This window comes from Hyaena hyaena, unplaced genomic scaffold, assembly GCF_003009895.1.
Source record: "Hyaena hyaena isolate Hyena2069 unplaced genomic scaffold, ASM300989v1 scaffold_317, whole genome shotgun sequence".
Taxonomy (NCBI): Eukaryota; Metazoa; Chordata; class Mammalia; order Carnivora; family Hyaenidae; genus Hyaena; species Hyaena hyaena.
The window spans coordinates 2,019,006-2,038,819 of NW_024080950.1; the positions used below are offsets into that span (position 1 = coordinate 2,019,006).

The following is a 19,814-nucleotide window of genomic DNA, read 5'->3' on the forward strand; positions in this document are numbered from 1 at the left end:
CCCCTGCTTGCACTCTGTCTCTCTCTCCCTCTCTCAGAAATAAATTAGCATTAAAAAATGTCTTGAGTCATTAAAACTTATACTTTTGATTTAATAGAATGTCCTTTGCTGTTCATCCATCCATGTATCTACCTGTCCCTCTGAGCTTTGGAACATTCAATCCAGGTGCCTTGTAGTTGGAAGTTTGTAATTTTCACATTAAACAAGGAATTCTTCAGCAAAAATTGATAATAGATGCTATTCTCAAGTAAGGCACTAGATGGAGCATGTGAATTTAAAGGAAATTTAAACTGGTAGTTACTGGGGACAACCAGTCATTGAAAGAAAACTAAAAAATTTAAACCAAATTATTCTGATTAATTTCAACTAAAAATAGACAAGTATAAAAAACATAATACTTTTTATGAGTCTATGTAAAATCTAAGATGATAATTTTTAAAAAACAGATAAAAATGGAATAAATAATTTTTTCTCTTCAGTAGACCCTCCAAGCCCCATAGCCAAAGCAGGAGAATGAAGCAGCTGGCAGGTTTGGAACACTTGCTGGGGAAGGCAGAGCTAGGGCTAACAGATGGGTTTCTTCACTGGTTGAGAAAATGAAGTGGTCTTGATAGAGTGTACCTTGCATCAACATCAATTTCTAGATTGCCAGCTTCAGTTTTGGAAGCAAATAAGCCTAAGGAATTTGACTGCCAGCAAGCATGGGAAGAGGTGATACATGCCTAATCCCAGCAGGTAGAATATTTTAAAAGTTGTTTATAAAATATTATAAGGGGAAGATATTTATGAGAAACCCAGTTTTGCAGACAGCATCTACATGATTCCTGGAGATTAAATTTGTGCTAGACAGATAGACTGGCATATGGACAGGATGTAAGAGATAACAGCTTCAGTCCTGGTGGTATTACACTGTACGTATTCACCTTGAAAGTCACAGCTTTCTCTAGCATTTATTTTTTTGTGATGTGTCTGAGGTTTTGTCAGTCTGTCCAGGTTTGGTTGGCTGTAAAAATGTCATCTAGCACGAAGCTTGACATCCCTGTATGCAGTTCAGGCTGCTTTTAAGTTCAGGTCAGGAGTTACTGGAGGAAAAATAATCCCTGGGAAACTTGCCATTGATTCAGTGGTATTTCAGATTCTGATTTCCCAGTCTTCCTGTTATCATTGACTTCTCAAGAGTCACATGCACTCTGTCCAGGGTATTGAACTGCATTCGGTAGGGAGGCACAGTGGAGAGTGCTTACTCCATGTTGACTGGAACCAGAGCTGTGAATGACTTTTTAATTCCTGATTTTCTTTGATGAAGATGTATAGAATAAACCCTAACTTAGCCTATTTCATACAACTACAAGATATGGGTTTAGGAAGGAGATAAACTACCTAAATTTAATATGATGAGAATTATTTTAGAAAAAAATGTAATGTGATATTTCATTTCATGATGAACTTCAAGGGAAAAAATGCTTAGGTTTTATGTGAAGAGGATTTGGCTGGACATATGTACCCTCCTACTGTTTTATTTAGCAAGGTGGTTAGCTAGAAGCAGTCAGCAGCTCTGAGATTTAGTAAAAATTTGTATTTCAATTCAATCTGATTTCTCTTTGACATCACTAATGTGTTAGGACACAGATGAATAAACTGTTGAATAATTTTTAAAATGCTTAGGTTATGAATTTGATTGTATTAAGTAAAATTAGACTTCATATGTTTTGGATCTCTCTATGAATTAGCAGCAGAACTGGTTCTAGCCCTAGAAACAACTAATACCATGCTTCAGACACCCCTTGTTCAAGTCTCCTAATGATGAGAATTGGGAAGTAAAATTTAATAGGCAGAAAAAAAGTCAATGTTTTCCCATTTCAATTGTATTTGTAAAGTCAAGATTCAATATGTGGAGTTGTTGAATTTGCTTCTTCCTTTTTCCCTACTTCTGTGAAATGAATGTAGCAAGGGACAAAGTGCACAGTAAGATGCTCTGGTGCCTAGATGTTACCTACAGTAAAATGTTCGGTAAAGCCAGCTTCTAAGCCCTGGCAAAATAACACTGTGTCCTATGAAGCTGTGATGATGGTGAGCATAAAAGGTGAGATGAAGTACCATGCAGTTTTGCTTCTCTGCTCCTGAAATGATAGTATCTGGGAGGCATTTTCATGTGACTTTGTTTAGTTATTGGTATTCCAAGTAATATGTAGAGTTGTGCAAATTGTTGATTCCAGATTTTGATAAGGTTGTAAGAATAGTGCTTGGTACGTTTTTCCAACTCTTTTGCATTTTTGTTTCAGTGACTGTATTGTTTTCACAGCCACCCCCTCCCCCCTCCCCCCAGAGATAGGTAGACCGATCATGAGAGATTCTATTTATAGATGAAGAAAACTGAGATGCTGGCCATTAAGGGAATTGCTGAGTGACCCACAGAATACCCCTCAGAACACTGAAATTTGGATCCAGAGCTTTTAACTTCTAAGCTGATGCTTTCCCCCTACACCACATTGAGTAGTGATACCTTTATGAAGGGAATTACGGGAAGGCATACTTTGACTTGAACTACTTTTATATCTTAAAGATATAGTTATTTCTATAGATATAACTATAAAAATATAGTTATTTTGGTATGCCAAAGGGGATTGGTATTGATTGCTAATGAAGTTTTTTTTTTTTTAAATGCCTGTGGAATAATTCCTCCTAAGAGAAAAATCTCACATATTTAGACAAGGTGAGATATATATATATATATAAAGATACCGAGTGCCACTTTGTTTCTAATAGCAAAAAATTGGAACCAACCTAAGTGTTGATCATCATAGAACTGGGTAAATAAATTGGTATGTATTCATATGATGTAATACTACCCAATGATTAAAGTGACTGAAATATGTGCATGTATGTATATACATATATATGTATATGTATATAGTTTAGAACATCATAATGTTGAGTGGAAAAAAACAAGTTTCCAGAATGAAACCTACAGTATATCATTTTTATAATTAACATATAGAAAGTGTATATTGTTTGCATGTATGACCAATATTAAAAATAGACTAGAAGAATACCCACCAAAGAGCAGTTATCATTCCAGAAGAGAGAATAGGATTAAACATGGGTAACAAAGGGATTTCAAATAAACAAGATAAAATCTCAACATTTTTGATTCATAGATATTTGCTATATCATTCTCTCAAATTTTCTGCAGTTTTAATATTTCTCAAAAAGTTGGGATTGATGCTGGTGGATAGCATGAGGGGACCTCAAGGGAAGTACCCTGGTGAGAACTGTGTACCTGACAATGAATAGGAAAAACAGGAGAAGATACTTATTTCTGGAAAAGGTGTTGTTGGCATTTAATAAAGGCTAATATAAGTATTTGATGGGCCCATTTGGCAATGTTCCTCACTGTGGTAGAAGGGAGGCTTGAGGTCTGGAACTCACCTTACCCCTGATAGCTGTACAGCAACGGGGAGAGGGCCCTACCGCTTGGGGAGCTGGGCTGGACTTGCTCTTCCCGTCTCCATCTCTGAAGTCTCTGAACATATCCCGTGATAAGACTGTGAATGAACCATTCTCGTCGCCTACATTCTGCTATGCTTTTTACTGCATTAGTGCTAATGTTCTCTGGATAAATTTCTAGGCATGAAAGAATGCATACCAGAAGACCCTATCATGTGGAAGATGCTGAAAAATACTGCCTTGAGGATGATTTGGTCAATTTAGAGGTTCTGGATGAGGTACTTAAATATTTAGTAGGCAATTCTCACTGATGACATTTGTTTCATGTGAATGGTCTGACCTTTTTCTTGTAGACCATGTTATCCTAAGGTCACTTGAAAATTTAATTGTTTGTATAGCCTTGGGGTGAAGCTCCGGGAGCATTTGGCTGCCGTGACTGTGAACCTGTGTTGTATTCATTTATAGTTCCCCCAAATGTCCAAAACGATGAAGAGGAAAGGATTTGGATTTTTTCCAATAAAGCTCTTTATATCGTAAGCCTAATGATCTGTTACATCACGGGAAATTATTTTGTTTTAGAAAAAGTGCAGTTTAACTCTTAAGTCAAGATAGTTGTTTGTTCTTTTTGAAGAGGAGTGTTATTCAGGGAAACAGTAAAGATAACAGCTTGAATTTTAAATTTGAAAACTGCGATAATCCCCGTTTAAAGTATGCATATTTAATAGAGCTGTTAATTACACTGAAACTTCTTTTGCTGATTCTAGCTTGAGAGACCTTTAACTACAATGCATGAATCACTAAAGTGTAATATAAACGTGTTCAATTCCATATTCCCATCACATAAATTTTAAGTGCAATGCTTTGAGAAATGAAGTTCTTGCCTTTTTCTGTACTTTATCAATAGGAACTGCTTTTTAAATCAGATTCTAAGTATAACATCTTGACTGGGTAAGGCAGCTTTTTCATAATGACAAATAAAGCCTTTGTTGGATATCTCAGTGTCCTTTAGCAAGCCCTAAGCGGGCCTAATTCTTTCAGCATATTGCTACTTTTTTCTTCTCCCAAGGCAAATATCTGCATTTAGGATCCTTAGGGTCACTGTATGATATAAATTGACTGAAAGACATCCTTGTAAGAATAAATTTGTTGTTATTATTAGAACTCTCTCCTGGTCAGGAATAATGCTGACGCTCAATGCTGTTTATCTCTTCTTAGGATACAATTATTCATCAATTACAAAAGCGTTATGTGGACTTGCTGATTTACACATATGTTGGAGACATCTTAATTGCCTTAAACCCCTTCCAGAATCTAAGCATATACTCCCCACAGGTAAGGGGTGCTTTGAGAGCATGTTGCTTCTTAATAGGAAATTAAAAACCACAAGGGAAAGTAAAAAGAAGGGGAAAGCAAAAGTAAAATTATGCTTCTTTCTGTGGTGTATACCCCAAACTGCAGATAATAATGCATCACAGATGGAATTCTTACATTTGGGGGTCACTTTTTAGAGCAAGATATAACAGTAATAGCTAACATTCATTTAGTGCTTGCTGAAGGCACTGGCTTGTCTTACTTCTCATAATCTGTGGGATGGGCACTATTATTCAACCCGTTTGGCAGACCAAGAGACTTAGCACTGGGAAGTTAACTCCCTTACAGAAGCTCGTGAAACTAGTCAGTGCGGAACTGCGATTTGAACAGAGGCCTGCAGACTCCAGAGCCCGTGCTCAGCAGCCTTCCTGATGCTACAGTTCCCCTAATGAGTGACAAAGCCTTGGTTTCATGGGCATCGGGTACTGGGGCATTAGAAGTTTTCTTTAAACTACTTATTTTTTTTCTTCAGTTTTCCAGACTTTATCATGGGGTGAAACGTGCCTCCAATCCGCCCCACATATTTGCATCAGCAGATGCTGCTTACCAGTGTATGGTTACTTTCAGCAAAGACCAGGTAAGAACTCCCCTTCCTGCCAAGTCCCATGGTAGGGTGTGTTCTGTCTTCCTCTGCAGATCTGTGTCTTCCTGAAGACTCCATTCTGGTTGCCGGTGCTGATTCAAGGAGGTAGGAAATGAAAGAGTACCTCAGTGGGACAGGAACAGTGGTAAAAGCTAGAGCAACAGGAGAACGTGAAAATTCTTTACTGTAAAGTGAAACATTCACATTGTGAGCTCTCGTTTTCCCTGATATTTAATGTAACAAGAATGTTTCTAACATGAATATGAGAGCATAGAGTCAACACAAACCTGATTACATGGCAGCAATTGTAATAAAAACAGGATGTAGAGCCACATAAATGAAATTCCTCCCTATTAAGGTCTCAGAATTTTCATGGTTCGGCCCTTTTTTGTACTGCACACAGGCTGACAGGGACCATGCACCACATCATTTAGCTGCTGAGAAATTATGATAGATTTGGTAAAGACTGAACAAATTTTACACTTGGTTCTTAGCCAAAAGGCTGAGAAGCGATAAGCCTGAACAAATTTTAAACTCAGTGCTAGTTAAACACAAAGCTCACTCACACAGTTTCTCTTTCTGGACCTTCAGCTCAGATTGGTGACATATCCCACTTTTGACCCTTCCTCTACTTTCAAAATGTATATATTTTTTTGTGTCTTTAGTCTCTTTGGAATATAAGTAACCTAAATTGGTGAGAAAACTTTATGAGAGAATTACTGTGTGTAAATCTCTTGAGACCTGTGAAGTCTCAGCTTTGGGTTTGTTGAGGAATAGATGAAACTGTAACAGTGCAAGTTACAAAACAGAGTACATGGATTCACTATAGGTTAGAAACTTGGCTTCTCTAAATTCTTAGGTTTCCCAGAGACATGTGAAACATCCACAGATTTCATAGAGAGGAAGTAAATGGAGAAGAGACACGCGTATTTCCCAAGTTGAGAAGTTGCCCCACTGTGTTGTCATTTCTAACACCGAATGTTCTTTTCCAACACCAACCAGTTCAGTTCCCTAATAGTAACTGGATGTCCAACAACTCAATTCCATTCCATTCAGTTCTGATACTTCTCAGAGTTAGTACAGACCCCACAGCATCAAGGCTCGGTCCCAAAGACTGGCTCCGTTTCAGACTCCAGCCACAAAAGGGGTTCACAGGCTACCCACACTTCTGCCCAGCCCATAAATTTAGGGATTTCCCACAATCACCCTCAGGTCTGATAATTCACTAGAGCAACTCACAGAAGTCAGGAAAACGCTTTACTTAAATTTACTGGCTTATCAGGGCACCCAGGTGGCTCAGTTGCTTAAGCATCCGCCTTCAGCTCAGGTCATGATTTCACAGTTCATGAGTTAGACCCCTGCATCTCAGGGCTGGCAGTGCAGAGCCTGCTTGGGGTCCTGTCTCCCTTGCTCTCTGCCCCTCCTGCTCTCTCTGCCTCTCTCAGAAATAAGTAAACATTAAAAATGTTTACTGGCTTATTATAAAGGATATAGCTCAGGAACAGCCAAGTGGAAGAGATTACACAAGGCAAGACACAGGGAAGAGGGAGGGGGTGGTGCAAAGCTTCCACAGCTTCCCTGGGCAACCCCCTCCCAGAAGCTCAATGTGTTTATACCAGAAACTCTGTGAATCTTGTTCTTTGAGTTTTTATGTCTCAGTCCATCTCTAGCCCCTCTCTGCTCCCTAGAAGTTGGGATGATGGGGCTGGAAGTTCCCACTCTTGAATCATGTATTTGGTCTTTCTGGTGACCAGCACTTATCGTGAAGCTGTTTTGGGCCCTACCAGGAACCACCTGGTTAGCAGTTATATTTGGTTGAAAGGGACTTGTTTGTGAGTAACAGAAGATGGTCCTTAGGAAAGCAATTTGGTGCCATCTACGCAATTTACAAATGCATTTTATCTTTTTTCAATAAATTTGTTTTTTAAAAAATTTAATTTACTTTTTTCCTATTGTTGCTTATTTTTAAGAGTGACACAGTGTGAGATGGGGAGGGGTGGAGAGAGGGAGGCACAGAATCTGAAGCAGGCTCCAGGCTCTGAGCTGCCAGCACAGAGCCAGATGTGGGGCTCAAAGCCACGAGCCATGAGATCATGACCTGAGCCGAAGTCGGACGCTTAACCAACAGAGCCACCCAGGCAGCTCGACAAATGCATTTTATCTTTTTGTCCAACAACTCATTTCTGGGAATGTATTCTACAGAAAAACTTGCACATAGATATAATGCCCTCCATAGGGTTATCCGATGCAGTATTGCTTGTAGTAACATAAGGAGCGTCCATCAGTATGAGACTGGTTAAAATAGATTTTGCTACATCTGTACAATGGAACAACAAGCAGCTGTGAAAAAGTCAAAGAAGCTCTCAATGTACAGAAATGGAAAGATTCCAAAGATCTGTCATTCAGTGAAAAATTAAGGTGTACGGGGGAGATGGTGTATGAAAACCATCACTGAACATACAGGTTGTTGCCTGTGCTATGACTCTTCACTCTTATTTCATCTTCTGTGTCAGTGCATTGTCATCAGCGGAGAAAGTGGCTCTGGGAAGACGGAAAGTGCACACCTGATTGTTCAGCATTTGACTTTCTTGGGAAAGGTATTGGCTACCTGCTTTATGTATCGTGGCTAGAATCCTTAGAGTAACTGCATATTTTATAAATGATGGAAATACTGGCTTTTATTAGGGATTACATTAAAACCTTCCGTCTTTATTATGTTTACCTCCTGATAGCTAGGCCTCTTAAGATGTCAGCATGCCATCCTTCTTTCACGTAGTGAGGAAAATAATGTCAGCACGAATTTACTAGATTATCAGCAATTAATTTTTAATGTTTTCAGTGTAATAGAAACATTTGGCCATTAAGTAGTAAAAGTGGTTAAACACTAGGAACAGGATCAGGGAGAGCCACCAAGGCTTTGATTAAAGGATTGGAAAATAGAAATCTATGAGCAAAAATTGAAGGAGATGGAAATTTTTAGCTTGGTGAAATGGACATTGAAAGAATGACTTAAAAAATGGACTAGCAGGCAGAGTGGCTAAAATGAGCAAATCAGAGAACTCTAGATGCTGGCGAGGATGTGGAGAAACGGGCACCCTCCTACACTGTTGGTGGGAATGTAAACTGGTGCAGCCCCTCTGGAAAACAGTGTGGAGGTTCCTCAGGAAACTAACAATAGAACTCCCCTAGGACCCAGCAATAGCACTGCTAGGAATTTACCCAAGGGATACAGAAATGCTGAGGCATAGGAGCACATGTACCCCAATGTTCATAGCAGCACTCTCCACAATAGCTAAAACATGGAAAGAGCCTAAGTGTCCATCAACAGATGAATGGATCAAGAAGATGTGGTTTATCTATACCATGGAATACTACATGGCAATGAGAAACAATGAAATCTGGCCATGTGTAGCAACATGGATGGACCTTGAGGGTGTTATGCTGAGCGAAATAAGTCAGGCAGAGAAGGACAAATATCATATGTTTGCACGTATAGGAGGATTAGGAGGAACTTGACGGAGGAACAAGGGGGAGAAGAAGGGCGGAAATGGTGGGGGAAAGGGAGAGAGGCAAACCATGAGAGACTCTTGAATGCTGACAAAAACTGAGGACTGATGGATGTGGGGGGGAGGGGGGATGGGCATGGAGGAGGGCACTTTGGGGATGAGCACTGGGTGTTATGTGGAAACTAATTTGACAATAAACTATTTGTAAAAAAAAATGGACTAGCAGGTACATATACTAAGAATTTGTGTATTATAAGACTAAGAATTTAAGGAATCTTTTTACAGATTAGGTTTATTGAATATTATAATGGATGACTGAGAAAAGTTATGGGATCTCTCTATTTAAAATTCTTTCTAAACTGTTTAGACATTTTATCTGTCAAGGATTTTAAGTGAAGTGTGGCTGGTTACCAATAAAAATTGATAACCTCAGTTGCTCATCTGAGAAGATGGTGCTGGTGGTTGATGCTAATTTTTCCAAGTGAAGCTCTTCCCGAAAAGATAATGTGAATTTTGGGGGTAGAGAGGGGGTGCTTGGCAGTTTTGCTAAAGTAATAGTTCCGGAAGTGCCTCTTGACTGTTGTCTGTTTGGCACAGGCCAATAATCAGACCCTGAGAGAGAAAATCCTGCAAGTCAACTCCCTGGTGGAAGCCTTTGGAAATGCATGCACTGCCATCAATGACAATTCCAGCCGTTTTGGAAAATACCTGGAAATGATGTTTACACCAACCGGAGCTGTGATGGGGGCAAGAATCTCCGAGTATCTTCTTGAAAAATCCCGAGTTATAAAACAGGCAGTGTAGGTGCACTATTTTGTCACTCTGTTTTTACTCTGCAGGATAGACCGAGAGGCTTTGGCAATCTTAATGGTTCTGTTTCACCCTTGTTCTTAGCCTTCAGGACCCCTCTACCCCCAGTTGGCCCAAGAACAAGAAATGATTTAAGCAAAGGATAAGTGGTAATTTCTAGCCTAAGAGATACTTGCAGGCTGAGTACAAAGGGTTGGGGTGGGAGTATGTTGGGATCAGGATACCCTTTTCTTCTGAGTTGGTACGAGGTAAAATGTAGCAACATTGTGAATATTTTTAAAAATCATTGGGTACCTTAAAATTGAATTTGTCTATTAAAAAAAAGCACTGATAATATTCCACCTACTAATTTTTTTCCCTCTAGATTGAGTAGGGAAAATAATATTTTGTTTTAAGAAGAGCAGTCCAGCAATAGTGATCAATAATATGGACCTCTCTGGATTCAAATGCTGACTCTGACATCGACTGTTCTTGGTTATGTCACTTAACCTCTCTGTGCCTTACCTGTGAAATGGAGTTGCTTGCAGTGCCTACCTCATGGGTTTGCCGTGAGGATGAATGAGTTAATTTATATAAAATTACTCGAAAGAGTGTCTTGTATAGTACATGTTATTAGAGGGCTAGCCACGCTTCATATTATTATTGCAGGACACCAGACTCCCTCAGGAGCGTGGTCCATTCATGCATTATTCCATAATTACTGAATGCTTGTTGTATGCTAGTGTTGAGCTCCCTGCTGGAGTTGCAAGAGTAAGCAAAATAGACAAGGTTGCAGTATTCATGGAGCTTGGACTGGATGGGGGATTCGTTCAGGGAAGGGAGGGAGGACCACAGGCATTAAACAAATAAATAAAGTTAAATGCAGAACCCTTATGATAAATCCCAGGAAACAAAGTGCTTTGAAGGTAAAACGAGAAGGAAGGACACAGGACCTAGTCCAGGAAGACATGAGCTCCCTGTGTGTGAGACAGTCAACCTGAGACCTGAGGATGGTTGAGTTGGCCAGCAAGATGGTGTTCCTCCCAACAAGGGAGAGACAGGCAAACAGGAGCCTGAGACCAGATCATGCAGGGCTTTGGAACCATGTTGGGGATTTCAAACCTTATTCTAAAGGTGATAGGAAGCCATTTAATGTTTTCAAGCAGAGGAGTCACAAAACCCAAGGTGCATTTTGAAATGAACCCTCTGGCTTCAGTGGGGAAAATGGATTGGAGGAGATGCAAGAGGGATTGTGTTGAGACCATTAGGAGGCTGTTTGATGCCAGATCCATGTGAGATGGACTGAAGGCCTGGACTAAGATAGGAGCAGTGGAGAGAGGTGGGGAGAAGTGGATGAATCCGAGAGAGATGATGCAAGAAGAATCTACAGGACTTGTTCTAGGGTAAGGTTTCAAGCATCCTCTCCTGTCACACATTCTTCACAAAATAGGGACTGGCATGCAAATTAAACAAATGAACAAAAAGATAGAGTGAGAGTTATTTCAGGTTCCCTATGGCTTCTTGATTAATTTTTATGAGGTCACTTGCTTCTTTCTCCCCAAATTAGGGTGATTTTAAAGTTTATGGAGCTGCATTTGACAGAATGGAAAACACAGTTTTCTATGTTCAAATGTAAAATGGTCTTTTAGGAAGATAATGTGAAGAGGATTCCGATCATAGCTATGTCACTTATTGTATATGTCACCTAATGTAAATATACTCACATTTTATTTTCTTTATATGCAAAAAGAGCATAAGAATGTCATCCATACAGGGCTATTATATGAGAATGAAATGAGATAATGTGATTTATACCAAATACAGGATCTGAAACATAATAGGTACCTAATATACCATAATATTATTATTACATTTATTCAATATGATAGCAGGGATGAGGTAAAATACACTGAAGATATTGAAGGAGGAGAAAATGGGGCTCATGCAAATCCTGTTCACCTAACATTTCTGAAATGTTCCCTTCTGAGCACAGAGTAGGATTTCCCTTTTACATACCCTGTGGTTGGATGTGGTCATATGATCAGCTCTGGCAAATGAACGTGTAATGACAAGACTTTCTGGTAGAGTGCAAGATGGTGGCTGCTGCATCAGCCTGGGCCCATGAGTGACTATGATGAGCACACCCCCTTCCCTTTGCTGGTGCTCAATGGACATGTGCTCTGAGCAAGAAGTAACCCTTTGTTGAGTTAAGCCACTGAGATCTTTGGAATGTTTGTTATTGCAGCAAAACCTAGCCAATGCTGATGGATACAAGGATGAAAATTAAATTGAATTCATGCTAGGGATGGATGTTGGTAGGCAATGTTCAGAGGAATTGAGAACTAGAGGTATATGCCAAAAACAAAAAAAAAACCCACAAAAAAACTGTAAGATAAGATCAAGATGGGTCAGCTGAAGTCTGTGCATTTATCAAATTTAAAGAATAAGTGATATTTGTACCAGGCTGACTGATTCATAAAGTCCTAAAAGGGCTTTACCGTCTCCATGAATGGTGCCATCATCAGAGATGCTCAAGTTAGATACCTGGGAGACAGACTCCAGATCCTTTTCTCACACTACTCTCATTCATTCTCTCAGGATGTTCTTTTAGTTGTTCCTCTGAATACATCTTAAAGCTTACTCTTGTTCTCCATCGGCACTATCATTGCTACCGATCCAGGTCACTTGCTCTCTCACCTGCCCCTCCTAACTGGTCTCCCTGCATGCTTCTTACAGTCTAGTCTTCATCCTGCAGCTAGAGTGTACTTTTTTCAACACAGATCTACTCATGTCATATACTTAGAGTGTACCTTGGCTCCAGATTAATACACTTCAAAGAATTCTAATTGCTTAGTCAACAAAGTCCTCATTATGGCCTAACACTGGCCCTGCCTACCTGCCTAACCCCTTCTCACTAGCATATTTTTGATTCTATGTGGGTATCAGGCTCAGAGCCCTTGTGTATATGTTGCTCCCCGTCTTTGGATTACTTTCCCCCCTTCTTTCTGTAGCTCCTTCCAGTCCCTTCTCATGTTTCAGTGTTTGGCCTCAGTGGTATTTCCTTAGAGAGTCCTTCCCTTGACTTAACACAAGCAGCCTTTATCCCCCAATATTATTCTTCATCTCAGCCTTTTGTTTGTTTCGAAGCCCTCATCACAAGTTTCCTTGTTTTATTTCACTCTATGACCAGAAGGGAGGCTCCAGAGGGCATGAATCCTCTTAGTCCTATATCCCTGGCACCCGGTATAGTGCTTGTCATAACTGACACTTGGTAAATTTATTAGCTGAGGGAACTAATGAGTGAGAAATGGTGAGCAGAGGCATCTGGAGTACAAGGCAGGAATGAGAATATACCAGAGGAGCTTTGACAGGGTAATGACCAAAGAAAGACCAGGATACCCAGAAGAAACTGAAGAAAAGAGGGGGGCCCATGTCACAGATGGGAACAGGGAGTAGAAAGAAGATGTCTTTCCTCAGAGCTAAATTGGCCAAAATGAGGATTTGCCAAATCATGGGATATCAACAGAAGAGACAGCCCCCTCCAGAGGAAAGAAAGGGATCCAGAGCAGAGCTTTTCAAACTAAGTTGAAGGACCAGTTGAAAGAAATTTGGGGGCACCTGGTTGGCTCAGCTGATGAAGCATCTGACTCTTGATTTTGGCTTAGGTCGTGGTCTCATGGTTGGTGGGTTTGAGCCCCACTTTGGGCTCTGCAGTGGCAGGAAACTGGCGCGTGCTGCTTTGAATTGCATTTGAAAGAACACAGGTTTGAAAGAGTAGAGACCTCAGTCTGGGACCCAGTTTTGCTCCCTACCTTGCCGTAGGACTGAGTGCTACTTCCTGTCTGGGGCTCCAATAAAATAGGGAGATTGGCTGATCTCTCCTAGCTGTTATCACTGTTTCTGAAGCAACATGGGTTACTAATGGAAGGCATGTGGCACAGACGTGTAGTCATTTGGGCTGTACTAGAAAGATCTCTAAACATGTATAACCTGAGCTGTGATGTATAAATGTTCCATTCTCTAAAACCTCCTTGTGTGTAAACATAAATGTGTTTAATAAATGACACTTTGACAATCACTATACTAATCTTATAACTGTTAGTATTCTATAATTGGGATGTGGCATATTTAATTGCCTGAAAATGCAAATTTGCTACAGGATAGTATTTTTCACAGAAAGGAGATGGTATAAATTACTTGAAGTGGGGAAGCCCCAGAATATGTTGTTAATATCCCCTCCCCACTTTTTTTTCCAGGGGAGAGAAAAATTTTCACATATTTTACTATATTTATGCTGGTCTTTATCACCAGAAGAAACTTTCTGAGTTCAGACTTCCTAAGGAAAAGCCTCCTAGGTAAGTGTCAGGGGTTTTAGTTGTTGATTTTTAATGAATGTGTAACTAGCAATTGAGAAAACTTGGAAATAAATGGAACTGTTTTTCCTAACTGGACACTGATAGTCTCTTAAATTGAAATACCCAAGATGAGATGGCACCATTTTCATTTTCCAGAAAGCTCAAAAACTTAACTGCAGCCCTTCACCTTTTGCATTTTCTATAAAGTTCAAAAACTTAACTACAGCCATTTTACTTAGCCACATGCACCATTATTCCACTGCAATGTTGGACTGAAAGGGAAATGCCCTTGTGAAGAAGGAGCCCAGTGATGCCCTGGTATTTGGGATACCATTTTGCCAAGTCAGTGCTCATTGTATTTGGTCATACTCCATTTAGGTACATAGCTGATGAAACTGGAAGGGTGATACACGACATCACTTCTAAGGAGTCTTACAGAAGACAGTTTGAAGCAATTCAGCATTGCTTCAGGATTATAGGGTTCACTGACAAGGTAGGTGATTGCCAAAAGAAAAAGAATCTCAAGGGTTAATATTCTTGGATCAATGTGACTGAAGATGTGAATGTTCTAAGCTGGGCCAGCATACTTTCTTTTCAAATGCCGTCTGGTCATGTATAAGGTCTTGCTGCTCACAGTATGGTCTGAGGACCAGAAATATTGTCATCACCTGGGAGCTTGTTAGAAATGCAGACTCTCAGGTGCATCTATGAACAGGTGAACCAGGATCTGCATTTTAACAAGGTGCACAGGTGAGCATTAGAGCAGAAGTACTGTTGTAAGTGCCACATGCCTGCAAATTGTTACCGTTGTCATCAATTCACTACAGCTGTGATAACAAACACCAAAACAATACTGCCCTTTTCTGAGTTGGGGTTGTTCCAGCCAATAAAGGGGATTGCGTAATACGAGTATAGGAATATGTAGGTTACACTCAGCCACAGAAATATATTTATGCAAGTAGCTCCTTGTGCACCAAAACAAATTAATTTAAACCTTTTCAACTTTCTTGCAGTCACTTCCTTCTCCATGGTACACAGTTGCACATTATTACCTCTAGTTCTAAGTACTGTACTACTCTTATCTTGCGAGATACAGGCTGTCTCTATTAAATATATGCCAGGGGTGACAGAAGATATTTATAACCCTAGGTTCAAATATTATTCTGTGATACATTTATGTCATAGTTTCTGGGCTTCATGCCATCAATTTGGCAAAATACACAGATTCTTTTGCTTTCCCAAGAAAGGAGGTGAATGATTAGGAGGTAGGTGAGAGTGTTAAATCTTAAGGGATTAGATTACAAGACACTCCAGTTACCCTGGGACAGCCACTCTGGGTAAAGGATTGCTTCTGTAATCTAATGAGTTTGGCCATCCCTTCCCTCCCCAGCAAGGCTGATTTTAGTCATAATAATACCTTTCTTTTTTCTAGCCAGCTATAATTTTCTCTGTCTGCCTCCCACTGACTTTAGACTGACAGACAGTGGAAAATCCCAAAGGTCAGATAAAAACAGAACTATATCTCCCTTGGCTCCTTAGAGGAGAGCAATTAAACAGGTTCCAGCCTTATTAAAGGACCTTTATGGTTATTAATTTATAGAGCTGATTGTTATCAAGATGCATCACCAGAAGAGTCCAAGCGTGGTAGAGATGGCAGTAGAGCGATTTAAAGTCACCGGGGTCATGCCAAAGTGTTCAGGGGCATACCACCTGAAAAGGGTACAGGGTCAATAGAGAAGTTAGCCATAAGGTTAATAATATTTTGCTTTCAATGAGTATAAAGATGGGTGTAGAATATTGTGAAGAGATTGGTGCTAGCTCTAGAAGAATGTATATAATGGTTCTGTTCTAATAATAGAAATGTACTGCAAATTATAAACAAATGCTATTTTAAGATAACAAAATAAAAACAAAACAAATTAAATATGCTAAGTATGTGTCTTTGAGGTAAGCCATCCCTAACCCTTAGTGAAAAAAAATAAAGTAGAACTGAATGAATGCATGAGTAAATATGAAAAGAAATGTAAAAAGTGGTAAACATAATTAATTTCTGCCTGATCTGGACTATAAAATGAATAACCAGAATGTAATGATATGTATATATTTTCACCATGTCTCATATTCATAGATATTGTAAATAAACCAACTTACATCAGCAACCTTGGAAATGGAAGGAAGAGGCTGGCTCTGATCTCTCTGATCTTACATTCTTTGGTTATATCTTTGTATCTCTATAGACAACCTGTTTTTGCTGAATTCACTAAGTTTACTTTATAAATTCAAAGTAGTTTGACTGAATTCAGAAAGATTCAGGTGAATGTAGTCAGGGAGCAGATGTCAAATAGCTGATCTATCAGAACTTTTTCTTAAGTTTATTTCTTGACAGAGGGACATTTCTAGACAGAGCTTAAATAAACTGGTCAATGTGATCAAAATTATAGTCACCCTCTTTTCTTATGGTGTCATTAAGTACCCTGCATGAATCTTCAGAGTATTCTTCAGATTCTTGCAAACTCCCATAGCAAAACTATGAGTAGCAAACCTTAGCGCAGACTCAAGTACATGAATTTTAATTCTGGGACACCAGCCAAAAGAATGAGAAAGGACACTTGACCCCGAGTTTATTGTAAAGAAACTTCCCTGGTAGAAGGAGTCTTCCATGAACACTGACGGTTCCTTGCCCAGGAGTGGGCAGGGGGGTTGGGGGTTGGTGGTTGGGTTGGATTATGCCTAAAATCCTATTATGAAGACCCATGCCTTTTTGGAATCAAACCTTATTATTTTTGTTTAATATTATTCTTGTCTTGCTGGTATATGAATAATCATAACGTATTAAATAAATTGAGTTTTAAGTATGTTTATATTTAGTATTACATGAAAAGATTTTAGGCAGATTATCTGTGTGATGATCAAGATTGGATATTTACTGCAGATCCCTTGATGAAGAGGTTAGGGAGAAGGCTTTGAGATTAGGGCAAATTCTTTTCCCTTTCTTCAAGATAGATTATGAATTTGGGAGAGTATTGCTGAAGAGAGACTGAAAGGTTGTGTTAAAATGTCAATGGGGGATCTTGAGGACTTTCAGTGTTCAAATGATAGACAATGGGACTTAGCATTTTTTTAAACTACTTTATTGATGTATGATTGATATACACCCCCCTGCCCCCAAATGTTTTTAAACCAATCATTGGCTTTCAAGATACGAATGTTGTGACCTCTGAAAGGAAAACTGAAAAAGGTGTTGGAATAGAGCCCATAAGGGAGAAGACCCTTTAATGGGGCCTAATGTGGTACTTAGAGCAGCTGGTAAAAAACTAGAGCCTTCTAAAAAGAAAACAAGATAAAGAGATACTGAGAGGGCAAGTAAATTCCTGGGAGAGGAACAGAGAAACAACTACCACGAGATGGCTGTGAACCAGGCTAGGAAAAACTCCAGGCTAAATGGAAAGCAGCTCCAGGCTAATGGAAAACCAAGATCCTTCTCAATTTTTGGCTTAGCCTCAACTTTATTAAGAGAATACCTACATCAGTGAAAGAAGTATCTTCTGAGAAAGAGAAAGAAGCAGCAAAGACATCCTTCATAGGATGTTGATGGAGAAAGGCTCTTTTTCCCCACTTGTGCAGATTGGTGGTAAAAATGAATTCATACTCCTCAACAATGTCTTGGAAAACCAGCTGGAGGAGTTGTTAGTCATCTTGATAGTATTTCCTGTCCTGAGTGAGGTTATTCTGTGTTATCATGTAGAAAGTTGGAAATATAAGAAATAAAAAATAGAGCATCATAACAAGATTCTGTAGCAAAGTCAGGGATACCAGGAAAGGGTGCCTACCTGGAGATGAGGCAAGAGAAAATGAGCAAAGTGAGGAAGGTGACAGTCTTTCTCAGGCTAGCTGTGAGGAGAAAAGAAGAGACTTGATTAAGAAGTTCTAGGGTTGGGGCATGCCTAGGGGGCTCAGTCAGTTGAGCATCTGAGTCTTGATTTCTGCTTAGGTCATGATCTCACAGTTCATGAGATTGAGCCCCACATCAGGCTCTGCACTGACAGCATCAACCCTGCTTGGGATTCTCTCTCCCTCTCTGCCCTCCCTCATTTGCATTCATGGATGTGCTCTCTCTCAAATAAGTAAGCAATAAAAAAAAAAAAAATACTGGGAAGGGAAGTGTAATCCCACAGATGAACACACTACTGATTGTCCTCTAACATGACTATATATGGATGATGTTTTGACTTGACCATAAGGGTGGATGTAGGTTCCTAGTCCAGAAAGGCAGAAGTAACGAAGGGGAAGACTGAAGGAATCAAGTGGAATAGCCTGTAATTATAGCATAAAGAGCACTCTAAGGCTGATTCCTCCATAGTAAGGTCAACATTGGATACCCTTCTCATGTTGCCCTCTCTGAAGCAAGGAAGGAGACCCAACCCACCATTAGGTTAATCATTCATAGTGTTTGAACCCCAAAGCTTTCACTGAAGGTCATGGTAGTTTTCTTTTTAAAAGAGGAAATATCTGGGTATTGTGCGGAAGAGAACATTGCCAGAGAAACAACCAGATGAGAACTACCATTTCCTTTGGGGATGATCCATGCCAGTGGTGAAATGCTTGGAAGCCCTATTTTGGGAGGTTTCATGCCTTGTATGGTCATTTATGTTGCATGTGTGTGTTTTACTTTTTATTAAAAATTTTTTTAATGTTTATTCATTTTTTGTTGAGAGAGAGAAACAGAGCATGAGTGGGAAAGGGGCAGAGAGAGAGGAGACACAGAATCTGAAGCAGGCTCCAGGCTCTGAGCTGTCAGCAAAGAGCCTGACACGGGGCTCGAACTCATGAACCATGAGATTATGACCCAGCTGAGGTCGGACGCTTAACCAACTGAGCCACCCAGGCACCCCACGTGTGTGTGTTTTAATTAGAGGAAATACATTTTTTTCCTCAGAGTATTGAGAGTTTAGATAACTTTTTGAGATAACTGGGTATAGAAATAATAGATACATCAAACTCATTGTTTTAGAGTCTCTGTTTACCCTCTGGGAAGTTGCTTGCTTATTGCATTCCATGCGCTTCACATTGTATTGATCAAGGTAATGAGGTGCTGTCGTGTTAAAACCACGCTAGTCCCAGAAAACGCATCTGGCAGGTGTTCTCCTTAGCCAGTCTTAAGTCGTGTGATTAAAACAGTGATTCTTGACATCATAAACAGGACATCTTGCTTTTGATTTAGAAGTTTGAAGAACAGTATTTATCTATCGTAGAAGCCTGGTTTAAAATCCTCATTTATCTTTGTAGCATTATCAGGTATCCAGCAGATGTCACTATTACAGTCTATGTTCAGCTGTTGGCTTTACTGAGGAATGTTCACAGGAAGGCTCAATTTGGGAACAATGCTGTATCAATGGTCTAATGACAGTTCCTATTAATTTGCTGCTATGTATAGTACTAAATCAAGTTCCTCACCTGAGTATTTTTGTGGAAGTACTTTTCTCTATAAGCATAAGATACAGAAATTTCCTGGCTATCCATTTATCTCACCTATAGGAAATGAATATGGCTAAATAAATAAATATAATTTATATTTTACCGCTAATGCCACTTATGCATTTAACTTTTAATATAAAAATAAGACTTAGATAATCTAAACTATCTTCACTCACAACACTTCTGACACCAAATGTGTGGAGTTTCCCCTCCACACACACCAACCAATTCTCCGGTAATTCAATTAGCTTCTGATACTGTCTACCTGGAGTTAATATCTGATCACAC

General features: G+C 39.6%; 1 protein-coding gene across 1 annotated transcript in view; it reads left to right on the forward strand.

Moving 5' to 3' along the window:
* LOC120242836 (myosin-IIIb) overlaps positions 1-19,814 on the forward strand; it is a 208,393-nt gene that overhangs the window by 177,883 nt on the left and 10,696 nt on the right. Inside the window, exons 10-16 of the mRNA XM_039248793.1 lie at positions 3,629-3,725; positions 4,663-4,779; positions 5,291-5,395; positions 7,915-7,998; positions 9,505-9,707; positions 13,953-14,051; positions 14,430-14,544. Of these exons, the coding sequence (XP_039104724.1) occupies positions 3,629-3,725; positions 4,663-4,779; positions 5,291-5,395; positions 7,915-7,998; positions 9,505-9,707; positions 13,953-14,051; positions 14,430-14,544 (820 nt within the window). The remainder of the gene's footprint in view (positions 1-3,628; positions 3,726-4,662; positions 4,780-5,290; positions 5,396-7,914; positions 7,999-9,504; positions 9,708-13,952; positions 14,052-14,429; positions 14,545-19,814) is intronic.